Below are 18,251 nucleotides of genomic sequence, written 5' to 3' on the forward strand. Positions count from 1 at the left end.
GGTTTGTTTTCAAACCATTACACAGCCACTCCTCCCTCCATCACCCACATCAGCAACAAGCTCCCACCCACAGGCACACACCAGAGGAGGTTCTAAACTGGACAGGCAGCGCATGTGCAGTCCTCTGCTGAGGTACACATACCACAAATGACAGCAATACTGTAATTTGTTTTATCCACACAAGAAGAAATACCAGCTGTATATGGATCTGATTCAGTGTCCACCCATGTTGGTAAGATCCTTTCCAGTAACCCCAGGATGATCTTTCCTTCAGTTCTGAGCAGTACACAACAGCTGGTAGAGACAGGGGGCTACACCTGCTTCTGACTACAACTCATTGAATTTGCAGATAATTCAATGCAAATACAGTCCTGTTAAAATTCAGGTATCAAGACAAGAAAGCCTGAGATCCCACATCAACTGGAGGACACTGTAGGTCTGTAAGTATTTGGGAACAATCACTGGCAGAGATGTTTCTAGAAAGGCTTCCCTGTTATTACAATTTTATTAGGGAGCTTAGACCAAGCCAGAATTTTGTTTGGGAAATGCTCAGACACCCAGCAGATGTTAGAGGTGGAGTATAGCAGAGTGCTCTGCTCATCCCTGAGCAGAGGGGTTTCTCCTGGCTCTAAGGTGAACATTTTTAACAGGACAGAGGCTATATACACAGGAGAGTGCCTCTGTCCTGAACATGCCAGCCAGTGCATATATGCCTGGGCTATACTTACAGGCGTCTGGAAGCAACAGTAGAGCTTGGTGAGGAATGGGTGGTTCCTTGCTAAGGAAAGGATGCGTTTCTCAGTCATGGTGCACTCAACATCATCATCTTGGAGAATGACGTCCTTCTTCAACACCTTCACTGCATAGAGCTGCCCACTCTCCTTCATCTTGGCAAGCATCACCTAAATCAAAGGGGAAGGTGAATCATAAGAGCCAAGCCCTCAGTCCCTATGAGCAATACAGAGCGTCTCGCACCTTGTCACACTCCAAAGGTCAGTTATCTCCTGACCAGGCTTGTGGGTGCAAGTGAGTCAGCCTGTTAGTATGGGCAGCAGTGTACAATTGATGGCAAACATGCTGCTGTCTGCAACAGGCTTCTCCAGACAGAAACACCCCCACACATTGCTCCAGCGTTTGGCACGGGCTACCTGGTTGAAGCTCATCTACTGTGCCAGGGTAAACCCCTGAGCAGTGCCACCCATTCCACTACCCTCCTCCGTTAGCAAATTCCAATGAACCGTGTCACACTGGCTTTGGGTCAAACTCCAAGAAATGAAACCCCCACCTCACTGCATTTGAGATCCCTGCCTTGTTTCCTTTAAAGGAAAAGCCTTTACACACCCCAAGAAACGCTGCTCAAACGAGTGCTAATGCACACACTTGCAATTTCTGGCATGGGCCCTGGCATACAGCTCTTCCTTTCATTGCTAGTTTTTTTTCTTTTTTTTTGTGATATCATATTCTTCACGTCGCTGCCAGCTTACTTTCTCCCTGCTCTTTGTAGCCAGCCTTGTTGCACAAAGCATAATGCGCTGGGCTGCCTGTGTGCCACATTAGGAAACAGCTTCACCTGTCTCAGAGTTTCCTAAATAAGGAATATGGTTTCCCCCAAAAGAGCCACAAAACCATCTCACCTTTCCAAAACTGCCCTTTCCCAAGACACGGAGGAAGGTTAAGTCTTTGATCCCAAGTTTGCTAGCTGAACTTTCGCTAACGTTGTTGCCATCTTTCAGGCTGCCTTTTCCCTGATGTCGCAAAGTAGATCTTGCAACCAGTTTCTGTGGAAGAAAGTAAGTATCAGTCTGCATACAAATGGAGAGTTACGTTGGATATCGGGAAAAATTTCTTCACTGAAAGGGTTATCAAGCACTGGACCAGGCTGCCCAGGGAAGTAGTTGAATTACCATCTCTGGATATGTTTAAAAGTTGCATAGATATGGTGCTTAGAGACATGGTTTAACAGTGGACTTGACAGAGTTCAGTTAATGGTTGTACTTGATGATCTTAAAGATCTTGTCCGACCTAAACGATTCTGTGAAACTGTACTTCTGCCTCAGAGGTGCTCCTAGGTAGTCAATCTACCAACCTGGCATTTAGGACCTGTTCAGATGCACTGTATGGCCACTGGAACAGAAAGCATGTTGGTACCATCACCCCTTGTAGCTGTTATGTGTGAGTGGTCAACCTTGGCACTGCACAGAACTGTGCTGAGATGTCAACACTGGTTCCTGACCTGCTCATTTTCAGTTATAAACCCACTGCCCAGCAGATCCAAGTGGCAAGCTTGCCTCTCTCCATCCTCATTCCCCAGAAAAACAAGACAATGAGTGTGGAAATCCAAGTCTCCTATCTAACATGAGAGCAAGCAGGAGGTCTGCATAATTTCTGCAATATGCAAGTGCTGGGGAGATCTAGAACCTGAGCAGATTTCATCTGAATCTCTTAAGTTTCTATCTGATTTTAAGTCTTAGTCAAAGTCCCGTGCAGCAGGACCTAAACTTCAAAATATCTTTCTTTCCCACAGCTGGGCTGCTGGCTCCCTCCACTGCTGCAAATTCACTGGAAAGCTGTTCACTCCCATGGAAGCAGTGAGGTGTCTGCATTTTCAGGGATTGTACCACCATTAGCACACATTTATAGAGCTTCTGTTTTTGCAAAGATCAAGTCAACGTCAACCTCAACCTCTTGTGCCCTCTGTTCACAGCTCTCCAGGTATGAGTACACATATAAACCAAGAGTACTTTTATTCAGTTTATTAGCCTGAGCAAAGTCACAGGGATTTCTTGAGCTCCACCTTGTGACTGCTTTGGTGTAAAGCAAAATTCTTCCTGCACAGAAGACTTGTCTGCCACAGAAATGGCATTCCCAGTCATGGGAAAAGGTCCCAGTGCATTCAGGACAGCACCCAGTAAAACTCCCAGCAGATTTAAGCTTACAGCACAGTCTGAGCACTTACCTAGAGCCCTGAGCCCACAAATAACGAGAAGAGTGATAAACAACAAGCACAGATTTTTATTTTCTTGGTCCATCTCCTTTTGATGTCCAGATTATGCAAACAAACGCCAACAAGGGTCTTTTTTTTAGTGAACTGAGAAGGGAATGTGGGACTTGTGTTTCCCTGTAACTCCCACAATAACTGTCCCCCTGAACTGCTACAGCATGATGAGTGAATAAAGTCTCACTTGCTACAAACCAACTGAAATCAAAAGGGGCAGTACAACCCAAATGAGGAAGTTGGGCTGATACAGCATCATGCAATCAACTGATACAGCCAAACTAACTGTACAACATGACTTATCAGGTCTGGCAAGTATGGTTTAGGTTTTAATATTTTCTTTTTGGTTGAATAAAAACAGACCAACATTTTGTTATCGGTTATTGTGGTTTCAAGCAAACTCATTTTTGAAAACTGCTTGCAAAGGAAACGTGATGAAACTTGTTACCCAGTGACAACTCTGATTTCATTACCCTTTAAGGGCATTTTCACTCAAGCTCTTACAGTGTGTTCTAAACAGACTAAGATATACAACAGCTGGATTTTTAGGGTGCCTTAAGTACTGACAAGCAGAAATTGTATGCATGTGTCCCAAACCTGGCAACAAGCTCACTACAACTCTGCCTTGGACAGCACAGACCAGAGAGGATAATGTGTTGACAGGGACCATAGATTTTAGCTGGGAAAACAGTAGTGAGGAGTGAAACTATTTCCCCAAAAATCACTCAGAAAAACAGCAACAAAGCAGGAAAGAGAACCTAGGCCTCCTGCTCAGCCTCTCTTATGCTCTATTCCAAGCCACTTAACACAGACAGTGCATCTGTGTTCCTGGGAAAGGTAAGAAAGGTATGGCATGAATTATGTTTGCCATAATTAGTCTGGGGTCTTTTTCTCCTCTCATTCATGGCTAAATGGATAAAAGAGTCAGTGGAGTCACACCGCTGTGAAACCTAAGCAGACAAAGGAACATCTATAGACCCTTAGCCTCTTGTAAACCTGGATAAAAGAAATCAATTTTCCAGGTGAAATGTTTGCCACAAGCCACAGATAGTAACAACCTACTCATGCAGTCTACCACCCAAGGCTGTCTGCTGCAAGTCAAGTCTCTGGCTTCTCCTGCACCCATCTAAAGACTCAGTTGTAAATGTTTTAAACAGTAGAAGGGGGAAAAAAAAAATAGAAAAGAAAAATACCCACCGAATTTGGGGAAATGCTTCCTGGTTGCAGACCCATGCACGCCAAGGTTTTAGCCAGCTCTGCTGAGTTCACCCCACAGTTTGGTGCAACGTTGGCTTGGCATCGGATGTGGACGTTCATTTTACAGACTGGCAGGGGTGATGGTAGGGATGGAAAATAAAAGCAAAGGAACAATTAAAAGAACTTGGAATGATTTATTGCTGAGAAATAATTTAGCATTTCTGCTTCAGGAAATAGACCCACCTGGATCTACTCTGTGTCTTTAAACTTAAGGGATTTTTGCCACTGATATCAAAATTAACAAAATTAGGTCTATCATAAGAGAATAAACTCCTGAAAATGAGAAATAGACCCCAAAGTCTCCACAGTGCCTGCAGCTATTCAAAAGCTTGTCAGGTATGTAAATGCCATTGCAGCTACACCTGCAGAAAAAAAATTTGTATTTATAATGCCACAGAATATGCAACAAACTTCCCCTGCATTTGCAGGTATCTAATTTTAAAGATATATTGTTCAGTGGGAAACTAAAATCTTTCTTTCATTCAGACACACGCACTCCCTCTTGTGGGAAACGAAGGCAAAGGGCGACTGTTAAGATTTTACAGTCTGGATCACTGAAACAAAAACTTAACACCAGGACATGCTTTGTCATCAATTAACAGCATCACAGACAGGGCAGTCAACACAAAGCAATGACCTTTTTCCCCCCCTGGATGCATTTTCACTGCCTTATCTCATTAGCCAAAGAAAAACCTTCAGGTGAAAGGAAAAGTGGATGCAGGAAGCAGCAATACCCAAGAATATTTTCAGTAGTGCACGTTAGACAAAGCTGTGCTGAGAATGCAAAGTAGAGTCCTTCTAGAAGCCAGAGATTTAAAAGTAGATCAGTGGTTTTTTAACTCTTGCAAAGATGGATATTCATTGCTCAGCTTTCTGTTGAAAGCTGCACAACAAGCCCACACAGTGCATCAGAAGTCAAAAACAGATGTATTTTGTGAAAAGGCTACAGCTGCTCACTTTTACACTGCAGGCCCTGTCGCATGATTCCCCAGAGCAAGGAACCACAGTGGTCACAGAAAGTTGGGACTTTGTAGTTGTGGACGCTGAACTTATGAGGAATGTTGATTCCAAATCTCTGTTCAGTCACCTGAGACACCAAAAGAAAAGCACAGACTTAAAATTCAAATACATCTATCTATATATATATACATATAAGCTGATGTTCATTTACATACAGGCACTTAAGTGTAGAACTACAAAAATAATTCCAACTCAGAAAATGTCCCAATCCACCACCTTCCTGAGGTTTGCTGCAAGTGAACGTTGAGTGACCAACCTCACCTGCTGCAAGCCTGCTCCTTGCTGGGCAGCCTGGACTACCTGACAAAGCTGATTTTAAGAAGGGCTGCTCAGTCAACTTTAAATTCTTAAAGCCAAGTTAGAATTAGAATTGTGGCGAGGTCTGTGATGAGGTAGCCCAAAGTGCCAGATATAAATTATGTCAGCTACAGCATTTTGTAACTAAACAGTTTTCAAATTATCGACTTGCATACTATATGCAAACATGTAACTTTAGGTCAAACTGTTGTTTTTATTAAATTTAATATAGAATAGTTTTCCCAGCTCCTCCTAAAATTCTCATTTCTCTTCTTACCCTTCTTATTATTAAACAGCCTTTCATTTCAGACCCAGACTTTGCTTTATCACTTGTTCTCATCTCCTTCTTAACCTTCTTTTCTGACTGTGAAGCATCCAGGTCTCAAAAACACCTTAGAAAATGTTACATCAGCTGAAGAAGCCCATTCCCACTGAACCTCTTAATTACTTTCCATTTTGTGTCTCAACATGCAGATCCTGAAAGACTGAGGGGGAACCCACCATTTCACAAAGATAAGTCAGGGCTGGGACTGAAACAATGAGTTTGAAGTGAAAGATGCCTCCTCACCTTTGTCTTCTTTTAAAGTAATTTAGAGGTGGTATAAACCCTTCACAAGCCTAGAAGAGGGGTGAGGAGATTCACTATTTAACTTGCACTTTAGCTTTAAGCATTTAAATTATTTTCATCTTGTTTGCCAAGGGGTCTTTTTAAGAAGTCTAGCTCAGTGGTTGGGAGGCAGGAAATAATGAGCAAAGGCAATTGCTTCTCTGCACTGGAAAGAAGGTTTCCGTGCGGCACGCCATGCAGAGCTACCTCCCAATTAAAAGTATTTCAATTTAATTTTCCTTGCACAGTTATTAAATAATTTCCAGTTACAGGAATGAGACATGCAAGGCACAGTGCAGTTTTAGGTGGGGATGCTACTCCCCTCAAATACAGCCAAAACTTGCAAGAAAGAAAACCTTCAGAAACACAAGTTATGCAACAGTTCCTTGTTACGACATAAATAATTTCATAGAGTAAAGGTGTGGAGCAATGACTAAATGGGCACTTTAAATTACCATTAAAAAAAAAAAAAAGAGGCATAACAAAGATCAGTGGTTGGATTTTAAAGCTAGAGAAATCCATGTTAAGAACCAGGTACCAAATTTTGATGGCACCACAGTAAGTCATGCAAGAAAGTTATCAAGGGAGTCAGTGGATTTGCTATTTCTTGATGTCTTCCAATAAAGACAACCTGCCTTTCTAAACCATGTGCCTGTCACACCAGTTACTGGCATTAATAAATGCCAACCCCCAGATGCTATTGCATGGCTTTTATGCATGTTCCTATCACTCTTTCTCACTTTTAATCCATGAATAAACAGAGTAAGAACCCAGACAACCGTGAAGAGTCACAAATTATGATAACCCAAGATAACCAACGTAACTTTACCTTGAGATCGGCCTTGTTAGTACTGTTTTGGCACGTGCAAGCTGTAACAATTAGATGATGGCAGCGCTTGTGTACAACACAGGTGCAGACTAGGAAATAAAAGAGGCATGCTGAAAAAAAGCTCTTGAAAGACTCCAAACACACCAATCCACTAGCTGTGTTCTTTAAGGCTCAGCTGTATCATCAGGGCACAGTAAAGATGTGAAGAATAATTGGTGGTTTGGAATTTTGAAAATCTCCTAACAGATCTGGAGGTGCATCTCCAAGCCACTGCAACTGAAATTCTGCCCTGGATCATTCATACAGCCTAGGAAACAGCTGCCTTTATGAAATATGGGTGATGCACTCAGAAACAAGTGTAGCTTCTCATATGAACTAAAAAACCATGCTGTTGAAATAATTATCCAGTGGCGAGCATTTCACACAACACACACAAGGAACATTAGAGAACACAGGTCTAAGGCACCCGAAGTCATCCCTACATCCCAGTGTCACAGTGCTGCTCGCACTGGATAGCCAAGCGAGTCCTTCTCAGGTTAGTTTGTCACCAAGGCTCAGTGCAATGCTGGGGTCTGGGAAGCTGGATGACTGCAGCAGAATGGTGCTGTGTCTGGGCTAATTAGCTAGCCCAGAAGCAGAGTTGGGCTCTCTCCAGGTCTGAAGGTGGCTTGGCTGGAATGAACTTGGACTCCTCCTCTCCATAAGCCACCGTGTGCTGCAGACACTACCACAGGCTGTGGCTACTGTCTGCACAGGGGGATTTCTGTCATGGGAACTGCAGGTTGCAGGTATGTCACAGGGTCCCACGCTCTTCTGTTTGTTACTGACTTAAGCTTACACTCATGAAGGGCTGCCAACAGCATTCACTTTCACCCAGAAATTTTACACAGGATATCCATTTTGTTTACAGGCAGCTTCCCTTCATAAGAGGATACCAGTGCTCTATTACACTGCACAAGAAAGAGGCTGTGTTAGAAGGCTATATTGAATGACCATGCACCTGTGAAGTGAATAATTCTGTCATCTTAGCAGAGAAAGAGGGGAAGACAGAACAATAATTAAGTGCAAACAAGCACCACATACATCTCTACAGCCAAAACATGCATTCAGACAAAAGTGCTGTGTCAGCCCACAAGGCTGCCCTTTGAAGTCACATCCCTAATTTTACTTTGTAGAACTTCATAGGGAGAGAAAGGAAGAGGGTGGCCATTCCAGTAGGGTACTTTGTGCCCCAATACCAGGCGAATACTGTCCTGAAAGGATCCTGGATGTCTCAAGCCTAGCCGGCTGCTGCATGCACTCAGTAGATCTGCACAGGATGAGACACAGAAATTGGGCCCCTTGGTGTCTGCAGGAATGTAGGTGGTTGCTCCTGCATGCATTCAAGCCATCAGCCTGAGAGCTGCTCAAATGCATGGTTTTAGCTGGCTGGGGAGGAAGAGGAGTGGGGACTTCAGAGAAATTTCCAACCAGAGGATGTCCCAGCAGCACAGGACAGTGCTCCCAAAACAGCACATCCCATACACACACCATGCAGGAGGAGAGCACCTTACCTTGACACTGGTATCCCTGCTTCCCAAACACGCCCCTGTTCAAAACAAAATATGAACTTTATTTAACATCAGAAAGGCAGTTTTCTTGCAGATCATTTACAGAAGAAAGAGACAAAATGCAAGAGGATCCCAAATGACCAGAAGCCTGGGGCAAAGCTGCCCAGCAATAATGGTGCAATTCAGTACAAGGGGATGAGAGCACAGGAAAGCACTGCAGGGGCTGCAGCTTCCAGGGTGGGCTGTCAGCATGCATGTTGTTCCCCATATTCCCCCTCACTCCAGTTTCTGGAATACCTCACTTTATTACAACACACACCACACTTATGAGACCGATCCCAGCAGCCCACACCCTGTTATTATCTCTCCCACTCCACGCTCTTTTGAGACGTATCTAAGTTTTTCTCCTTGCTCTGCCTACTCCCCCACATGTATCACCCCACACCTCACACCTCTGATGGCTTTTCTGATCTCAGGCATTTCTCTAGTCTTTCAAGCAACTGTTTTTCCTCAGTGCAATCCAAAAGATCCTCTCGAGTCAACATCTTGAGTCTTTCATCAGATCACTTGGGTTACTTCCCTCACCCCCTGAAATGATGTCTACACTCACAAGTGAGGAACACTGCCCCATCCCCACACTTTGATAGCTTGCTTCCAAGGTACATACCAGATGAACTCCCTGCAGTGTGAGCAGTACGTGGGCTGGCGCAGGTAGGTAGCCATGAACTTGTGCCCGTTCACCTGATGCACTCGCCTTCGCATCGCCCGCTGGCGCTTCCGAGTGAGGTTCTTAAATACCCGATCCCTCTGGAGAGTCCCTGTGCAAGTTAGTGAAAAAAAAGCAGCATTAAAGTATCAACATTATCATGCAGAGTTAGTCCTTCTGGTTTTGTTATGGCACAGAATATTTTCAGAAGCCACAGTTACATGTCTGGTTTAGAAGTTGGGTGGCCACAGTCTAGAATGAGGATAGTACCTCTGATAGGCAAAGAATTTGATTGCCAAGGACCTCTCAGCTCAAAATTACATTCACCATTTAGAAATAACTGCCACTTCCCATCTTCCTCTTGCTCGTCTCCCATGTGAAGACACATCACTAACCCATTAATTCACAAGCTGTAAACAGGCCAGAAGCTAAAGGCTAATGAGTTGCCATAACTCACAGCTTTTTGGGCAGCAAGTCCTGAAAACACGACTGCACGCAACCAGCTGAGCAGTGCCCTCTTGGTGAACAGTGGTTATCCACCTTGGGGGCTCTCATGCTACACTTCTGTACCACCATTTGCAGCAATTTTGTTTCCTGTACTGGATAAAAAGGCACAGCCTAATTTTTTAGGGACTCTCAGTTGTTTGTTATGTGCCACTCTCAGCTTTCTTTAAAGGGCTCATTCTCCAAAAGACAGAGAATATTCTATAGTTCTGGAAAGCAGAGACCCAGGAACTACTGACATTCAATTTGAGTTGACTCAGAATTTATTTTTTTTACTCAGTTTAGTTTAGCCATATAACAATTTCCTAGCAAAGCTCAATTTACACAAAACAAGTCACTCTTAAAAGGCAGAGCTGAGCTGTAGATCAAGAAAGCCATCACCATACAGCAGCAACCATCTGACCTGCAAATCACAGCCAGCTGGTCTCTGGGATCCTTGCACAGCCCAGGTCAGACTCAGCTGAGCTTCCCAGATCAAAGCCTCATCTGGGGCACATTTGCCTCAGAAGAAAGAACTGAAATTTGCAGTTTTCAAGTTAGTTGCTTTGCAAAGCAAAAGCCCAGCTAACAAGTGCATTTTGGGGACATGCACTGGAGGTGACTGGGCACTGAGGTACATACTCAGGACTCTTGTTTTGAGCATGGATTGGATGCAAGACAAACACCAGCTATTGCCAAAGCTTCCATACGAATACAGTGACACAGGAAGTGACAGGTGGCTTGTAAACTTCCCACCCATCTGATCATCCTGGAGTGGTGGATGGGCAGCAGAACCCAAACACAGCTGTCACCATCCCTCTTCAGTAACCCATCAAAAGGAGGCAGAGCATTTCCCTGCTTTCAACTCGCTTTGGTGATTAACTGCTGGGGGGAGGTGGGGGGAAATGATATATGGGAAAAGCTGTCAGTGTGATCAAGGCTGGAAATGTAAGAGTCCCACATCACAGGCATGTTTCCCAGTCCTCTTTGTAGGAGTGGAGATAGGGGAAACCATCCTGTCAGTAGTGAACCCAGCCACTTCAAAGGGCTGCAAGCCACACGATGTATTCCTCTCAGTACTCTTGCCACACAGGTTTAGAAGCAAAGCCGTGAAGCTCAAGGGTTCTTTTCTCTGCTGTGTTCTCCCAGCTGTTTGTGGACACGTCCCCTCCACGGGCACTAATGGAAACCTCCTACCCTATGGCATAACTGCAACGTGGAGCATGGCCTGACTTTAAGACAGCTTGCAATTATTTTTAAAATAGAGCATGCTATAGATTAGGATTGTCCCATCAAAACACAAAAAAGGATGTGGTGGGGATGAGCCAAGCACTTAACAGCAATGTGCTCTCTTCACTGCAGAGCTTCAAGCAGCTGGGCAGAGAGATGTGTGCAGAAATTCCTGCCTTTCTAGGAAGAGCTTAAACACGTGTTTCAGTGTTACTGAGGTCCACAGGACTCGGGGCACAACAGAAGTGGCCAGGCTGAATCAGAACTTTGGTCCATCTAGTTCAGCATCCTGACTCTGTCAGTGGGCAACCAGAAGCACATGACAGCAAGATGGAAGAACCCTGCAGCTGGGAGACCATTTGCCTCTTTCCCACACACAAGATGTCATTTTGATCTCCAGAAGTGAGAGCTGATGTGCAGAGGTTTAATATCCCTTCCAGACACTCAATCATCATTGCACAATTTCAATAGCCTTGTTATCTACCATGGGAAACATGGTCAAGAAGAACTTCAAGAGGTCAATCAGTTCATGTCTATTCCTCAAAAGAAAGATCAAGAGCCAGTTGCTTCACTAAGGCCCAACCCTCTTGCAACTTCACATGAGAATTAAAACACAACAAGTTCCTTATAGTATTATAGAGTTTGCCCACCTTTAAATTCAAGAGAACATTTCCTTGATCTAGGTTTAAGCATACGCTTAAGTCTTTTCCTGGATCAGGGCCAAACACCTCAACTGGCAAAGTATCCTGTCTTGGCATTCAGCAGATAAAGGAGAACTTCCAAGGCATGGAAACGGAGGAGCAGCATTTGTGAGTGGGTGGTGAGTACATAAGTAAATCACCTAAAGAAGCATTCCAGTTACCAACTTGCTTCATACCTGCTGCTCCATTAGAAGCCCAACAGCTGATTTCCTTGAAGTTCATGCACTCACATTTACCAGAGTTTAAGAAAATATGTTCCCAATTTAGCTGATGTAGTTTCTGGTTTTGTTACTGTTCTCCTCAAGGATCAGCATGGGGTAATTGCTTCCCCTGGTGCTCTCCCATGCAGCAAGAAGCCCACACACAGCAAAGAGCAATCCAGTCCTTTGCACCAGGAATAGGGGACATTAGCAGGTGGCCCACAAAGCCACTGACTGGGACACTGCTGGCTTCAGAGAGATTGAAATTTTGAAATGGTTCAGGAAGACAAAAAATACGACAGGCACTTGCTTTTTCATGGGCAGCAGCAGAAGTCTCCACGCTGCCTACACTGGTGGATCACATCCACAGTCAGCCTTGAGCCTTCTCTGAGCTGTATGTGGCCTCCATCTCCCATTCTCCAGCCACTGACATCTCACACAGCACAACAGCTTCCATCTTACAGAGCCATTTTTCATTAAAACACATGCCACTTTTCTTCTGTCTTTTCCTAAAAGCATAATTCCTACCTGGCTGCATTGCTCTGCTAACTTTCTCCAAATGCCACACATCTCCCAAGTGATCCTCACCCATACTTACATTCACCTCACACTGCATTATAACAAATATAAGTGCTAGCAAGCAGAAGACTGATTTCAGCAAAGCCTGGATTAGTTTTCATACACAATCAGCACTTTGGGGCACTGCTCTCCCCATTTCTTGATGCTGCCTCGAGTGAAAAGGAAAGGGAGAGCACAGCAAAACTTCAGTCATATCCCAGGCCCAGCTGCAGGAGACCATCTACCACACGATCATGTGGATCTACATATACAGCCACATCCTATAGAACAGATCCCTCTTCCAGAGGCCTTGGGTGCTCACCCATCCCATGCAGCATACCATGGAGCAGGCATGAACAACCCTCCAACAACATGCAAGTGATTCTGAAATGATGAAACATACTGCTACTGCACCCCCAGAACCACCTTCCCACTCAATCACCAAGGTGGCAGCTCCTCAGCTTGCACCTATCACATCCACTGAACAGCTCCTGGCACCCCTGGGTGCAGAAACCATCAAAGCAGTGCTGAAGTCTGCCCATGGACAGGGTGCCCAATGCACTAGTCCCTCATGCCTCTCACATTTCATGTCAAAGGATGTAAAGTCATTGTAGACCTTCTCCCCACTCATGTTCTGTGTTCTGGCCAATCTCCTATAGGATATATCTTGTCCTTCTGTACACAGAAAGCATTTTACAAAACAAAGCAGCTCTAGACCGCTTTAGGAGACCCAGACTTTTAAAAGCCACTAATCTCTGGTAAAGCAACAACCACCATGAATGGTTCAAATATCCAAATACCGCTATAAAAACAGGCTCAGTGAAGGGAGTTGTCCACATCCGTGGTTAAATTTGGATGCCTTCAACTATGGGGTATTTGCAATGGCCGTCTACATGCAGAAGTAACTACAAGGCTAAATACTAAAAAGCCTCTTCCCTTTTTCTCCTCTTCACTCATGCCTAACACGCGTTTATGGCAGTGGAAATTACACATGTGGAGGGAAAGGAGAATAAATAACCCACCAAGTCATCTGAGGACATCTGCATGCAGCAGCACACTGCTCACCCACTTGGCAGCCTCATTACACTGCCTTCCTGCCCCTGAGCTCACCTGAGCCTGCCCTTCCCATCCCCTCCTTTCTCTCCCCCCTATTTTTTATTCCAGGGGGTAATTTCAGCTAAGTCCTTATAGTGGGGGTGTAACGACAGCAAGAGGACAAGAGGAAGAGCTGCAGGATGAAGTGTTGTTTGTGTAACTCTTTGCCTCAAATAGTTAAAGCCTGTTGGGTCTCATCTATTGGAAATCAATCTGTCCTGCCATCCATCAGCTGCTGGTGTAACACCCGCACGGCAAAGGTCGCTCGGGTACATCCCCATACGTGACATTTTCTACTGTTACACTGCTGTACCCATCAATAGGATTTTCCTTTGAAATAAAAAAAGATATTCAGAAAAGCAATGTAAAAAGCCTTAAAGTAATCACGGTAATAGATTACAACACAATTAAGCCTTTTTTTATTAGTAATAGTAACAGCACACATGTTTTCCTATGCTCCCCTGGGAGCACAGCAAGCAAGATCTCATTGAAGAGTGACACAGGAGCATCGTGCAGAGACCAGCCACTGAATTTAGGAGACTGTAAAAAGCAAGGTGGCAGATTGACAGGCCCGCTGCCTCGCACAAGCTCTGCAGCACCAAACAGTGATTTCAGATCAGGCTAAACGCCCATCTAGCCCATGCCCTCATGGTGAACAGAGCGGGTGTGTTAAGAAAAGAACATATATAACAAATCAAGTAAATGAGGGGGAATGAGTACACCCACACACCCCTCCAGCCACCAGTATGTAGATGTTCTCAATATTTACCTAATAGCAGGCTTCCTCGCTTCCAAACATAAACAGAGGTTATACCGAAATGTTTATTTTCCAAGCTGGAAAACATGTATGTTATGATAAAAAAAACTTTTACAAAGGCTTAGCATCTTTTATACAAGAGTTTTATCACCAGAATCCCACAGACGGTCAAATCCACAGGAAGCTTTGCTAATTAAAACATTATAAACACAACACAGCACTCAGGGAGAGGCCAACAGCCTGACTCTGAAAAAGGGAAAAGGACTTAAAGGCTGGGACTCAATGTGGCACTTCCATTGCTGACTGTGATTCCCTAGTAATAGTGCTGTAGAATGAAAGGCCTTCCTTTCCTAACTACTGCCAAGTTTTTTCTTCAGTTCCTCTCAAAAGTCACTTGGATGCCAGCTGGACAACAGCCATAGCATCACAGGGAGTTTCTCTCCCACTTCATGCCCATCGAAGTTTCTGTCCTGCTGCTTTTGCTGGTCTCTGCACGAATCCACATCAGTTCAAGTCCCAAGACAGGCTCATGGCAAAGCAAACATGTGGCACATCAAACACAGGCTGGGACTTAGGTTTGATCCAGCTGACATTTTTCTCTCTGAAAATGGATAAAGCTTTGTGCAAAGACCAGAAAGAGAGCCAGCTAGTACTGGCAGCACGAGGTTATCTTCTATGACTTCACAGAAAAACAATGTTACTGGACACTTCATCTTTTAAGATGCCAGCTCATCAATATTGTCTGAAAGAGTAAGAAGGAACAATGGCACTGTGAATTAAGAAAAAAAAAAAGAAAAAGTTTTCCTACTTATGAAACCACATTATCAGCAGGCTTGGAAATGCAAAACCACATCATCATCCCTGTGTCGAATCACAGAGAAGTCTGCACTCGGGGTAAGGTCTCCGTTTCTCATCCAAGGGCAGATCCATCTTCCTTGTTTTCCTGCCAGGTCTAGGGCATAAATTCACCTTGGCTCTCAGTGAGTAGCAGCTCTTGAGTACTGCAGCTGAACGATGATGTTTCAGTGCAGCAGCATCACTGAAGTTCACACAACAATATCAGGGAGCACAACAGTGCTCAGCTCTTGCTACAGAAGTCCATCGTGGGCTTATTTCTAGAACTATACGATGATGTCAAAGCTCTGGTGGTACCAGTAGGTGAGGTAGCAAAGCTGAGAGAACATGTCTCCATGCTTCCCAGGCTTATCAGCTACAGCTTTGCTCCATCCATCACTGCTAGCCTCACCATTCACCTCACTGGTGTGGAACCAGGGTCCAGGACTTTTTGAGGGGTTCTGTTTTCTTCACTCTGTCTGTTCCACTTGGAAGTAGCAGTGCCAGGACAGCTCTGCAGTGCTGGGGTAACCAGTACGTGGCTGCTGGGAGCCACATGTGCAGGAAGTGAACGGGCTGCAAAACAGGAGGTAGAGCCTAGTGCTGGGGCTGAAGGAGGAATAGCTGCTTTTTATCTGTTTGCATAAAGTCTGTGAGAACAAGAGAGAGGAGGAAGAAGGAGGCTTGAGAAATCCTTAAAATAAGTGTTCTGCTGCTGCTTTGAGACTACCAACCAGTTATGAATGCCATACAGGTTATTTTGCATCGAGTTGTTATCATGATTGCCATACAGGTTTTCATACAAACAGAGCAGCTCCAAAGCATCATTCTCCACATCTGCTTTTCCAAGTTATTTCTGGGACAATTTCTTTAGATGTCTCCTCGTGGATGCTGACAGCTATGAAGCAAAGTAATGCAGCATGTTGCACAAGCCTGAAAAATATGAATGGAGAAGCCTTTCCATTCATTCCTGTAGTGAGGAACAATGAACTGAGCAAATGGGATAGATACCAAGGATAACAAAAGATCTCAGGGAAAATGAGCAATCCCATGTTATAAGAGACCAGGTTCTCAAATAGACCATTGCATGCCAATCCATTTGTGCTTTCCTGGCCACAGGCTGCAGAAATGCTGCTGGCTGCCAAGGAGGATGTGTTTGAAGGCAACAGCCCCTTCCCTGCACTTCCTTCTCCCTTCTCTTTACCACTGTCACACCACTGTGAGAGAAGAAACGGGACAGCCCCCTTTTTCACCCTGTGGTGGTTTCTCTGCCAAGAGCAAGAAAGGTTTTACCCATGCTCCATTTTATCATTCCATCTCTGCAAGTTTTTGCATTCATCTGGAGATGGCAACCTCATGATAATTCTGTTTGCACAAAAGACTAGGCCAGGGTGATAATGGTGGAGAACTGTCTCAGCTTGCACAAAGAGGAGATGCGAGCAGAGAAGCATTTTATTTAAAATTAGAGGAGTGACTTGAAGGGAAGAGCAGGAACCCGAGCACCTGAGTCCTTCAGAGCCCCAGACTAGCACTGTAACTGGAAGGCCACCTCGTACCTGTCCCACATCCAGCAGGAGACACACAATAACCATGTAGTGTGGAAAAGCAAAATGCATTAGTTGGGTGATATCCAGAAAGAAAACAGACACGTGCTTCCCTCGGGCTGCAGTTGGACATGGTCTTCCAGCAGCAGAGGAACAAAAAGACAACCCAGCCCCACTGCTCCCTCCTCACTACAGAGTCCCCTCCATACTGTCTCAGTCCTGCCAGCATGACTCCATCTGAAACTGCTCCATAACCCTCTCCTGTCACATTGATCTGGGGTAAAAACATGCAACAACAAACCCCAGAGAAATCCCTACTACTAAAAATTTAAGTTGACCCACACGAACAGCAAAGGACAGGCAGCAATAACCACCTCCCCTCTGCTGCAGGCTGAACAGCACATCTGCTCACAGCCATGACTTTATCATAAGACAGGGACAATTCTTATTTTAAGATGTGCAAATAATACTAGCACCTCATACTTCTTACTGCATCGCTCATTAAGGCCTTAAACTGATTCTTCTCCCTCCTTCCCTTACCAATTATAATCATTATTATTTCCTTGTGCTTAGGCAAGCGAATTTTCATTGTAAAACCTCCTGTTAGTCCTTCCCATCTATTAAATGCAAAAGAAAAATGTTGAGATGTGATTTATTAGGCAAGGAAACCATTTAAATGTGTTATTCATTAAAAACGGGAAAATAAAACTAACAAAGCATCTTTGATCTTTTCCATTATTAATTCACGCACCAGAATTAGAAGATCTCGAACTATGCTGGCTACAGAGCAGAAGCAGCACTAATGGAGTGACAGTATTTACAGGTCAAAGCTACCAGCACTTGTGCAAAATCCCTGAGAAAGGCAGAACTGGCAGGCTGGGCAAACAGCAGGGAGATCCTGAACCCTCCCCTGCTCCCAGCACCTCATTGCTCATGCGTGTTGTAACCATCAGCAGCTCACATGCTTGTAGGTGGTTCCACAGCAGGTATCACAATGAGCTATGAGGAGGGCCCTACCCACGCAGGGGAGCACGAGCTCCAAGTTAAACCTATTTTTAACCAGATGCAGTTTGAAAGCTATCTTTAAAAGTAGATGCTTTGGGGACATCCTTCTTTCAGGCTATGCAGTCAGCTTCAGAATTAACATTGGCCACTTTGGTTTTAAAGCAAGAGTGTCCACACAAAGTTTTACACACAACTAAACCTGTTTTAAATTCCACACCTTTAGCTGTAAGCAGTGCAGTTTTCCAGAGACGTGGGCTTAGCATCTATCTCAAAGAAAGATGGCCAGGAAAATATTCTTTACGTAATACAAGACAAAACAAACAGAGAAACCACAATCAACAGAAAGCCAGGTGAAATGGAAGCGCCAAGCAGCTTGTGTCCAAAGACACAAGTTTGTGTGCAGGGACCCTAAGTTTCGTAGCAATTCTACCAATGGTGACCATGTTCCTCAACACAGCAGCCATCCCTAGGACAAAGCCTCAAGTCTTCCTCATGGGGGCACTGCATCTCTCAGTGGGAAAGCAAAGTAACTCAAATCACAACTGGAATCTAGTCAGGAACAACTTAATTGGGAGAGATTATT

At 44.5% G+C, this 18,251-nt stretch overlaps 1 protein-coding gene across 1 annotated transcript in view; it reads right to left on the minus strand.

The window, feature by feature from the left end:
* Positions 1 to 728: 728 nt before the first annotated feature.
* The window catches only part of PRKCH (protein kinase C, eta), a gene marked incomplete at both ends in the record, with an annotated part of 56,283 nt that continues 38,760 nt past the window's right edge, over positions 729 to 18,251 (minus strand). The window contains 7 exons of the mRNA XM_008945408.1: positions 729 to 902; positions 1,635 to 1,778; positions 4,193 to 4,320; positions 5,210 to 5,339; positions 7,006 to 7,094; positions 8,559 to 8,593; positions 9,223 to 9,373. Coding sequence (XP_008943656.1) covers positions 729 to 902; positions 1,635 to 1,778; positions 4,193 to 4,320; positions 5,210 to 5,339; positions 7,006 to 7,094; positions 8,559 to 8,593; positions 9,223 to 9,373 — 851 coding nt within the window. The remainder of the gene's footprint in view (positions 903 to 1,634; positions 1,779 to 4,192; positions 4,321 to 5,209; positions 5,340 to 7,005; positions 7,095 to 8,558; positions 8,594 to 9,222; positions 9,374 to 18,251) is intronic.

This window comes from Merops nubicus, unplaced genomic scaffold (assembly GCF_000691845.1).
Source record: "Merops nubicus isolate BGI_N331 unplaced genomic scaffold, ASM69184v1 scaffold44178, whole genome shotgun sequence".
NCBI classification, from domain to species: Eukaryota; Metazoa; Chordata; class Aves; order Coraciiformes; family Meropidae; genus Merops; species Merops nubicus.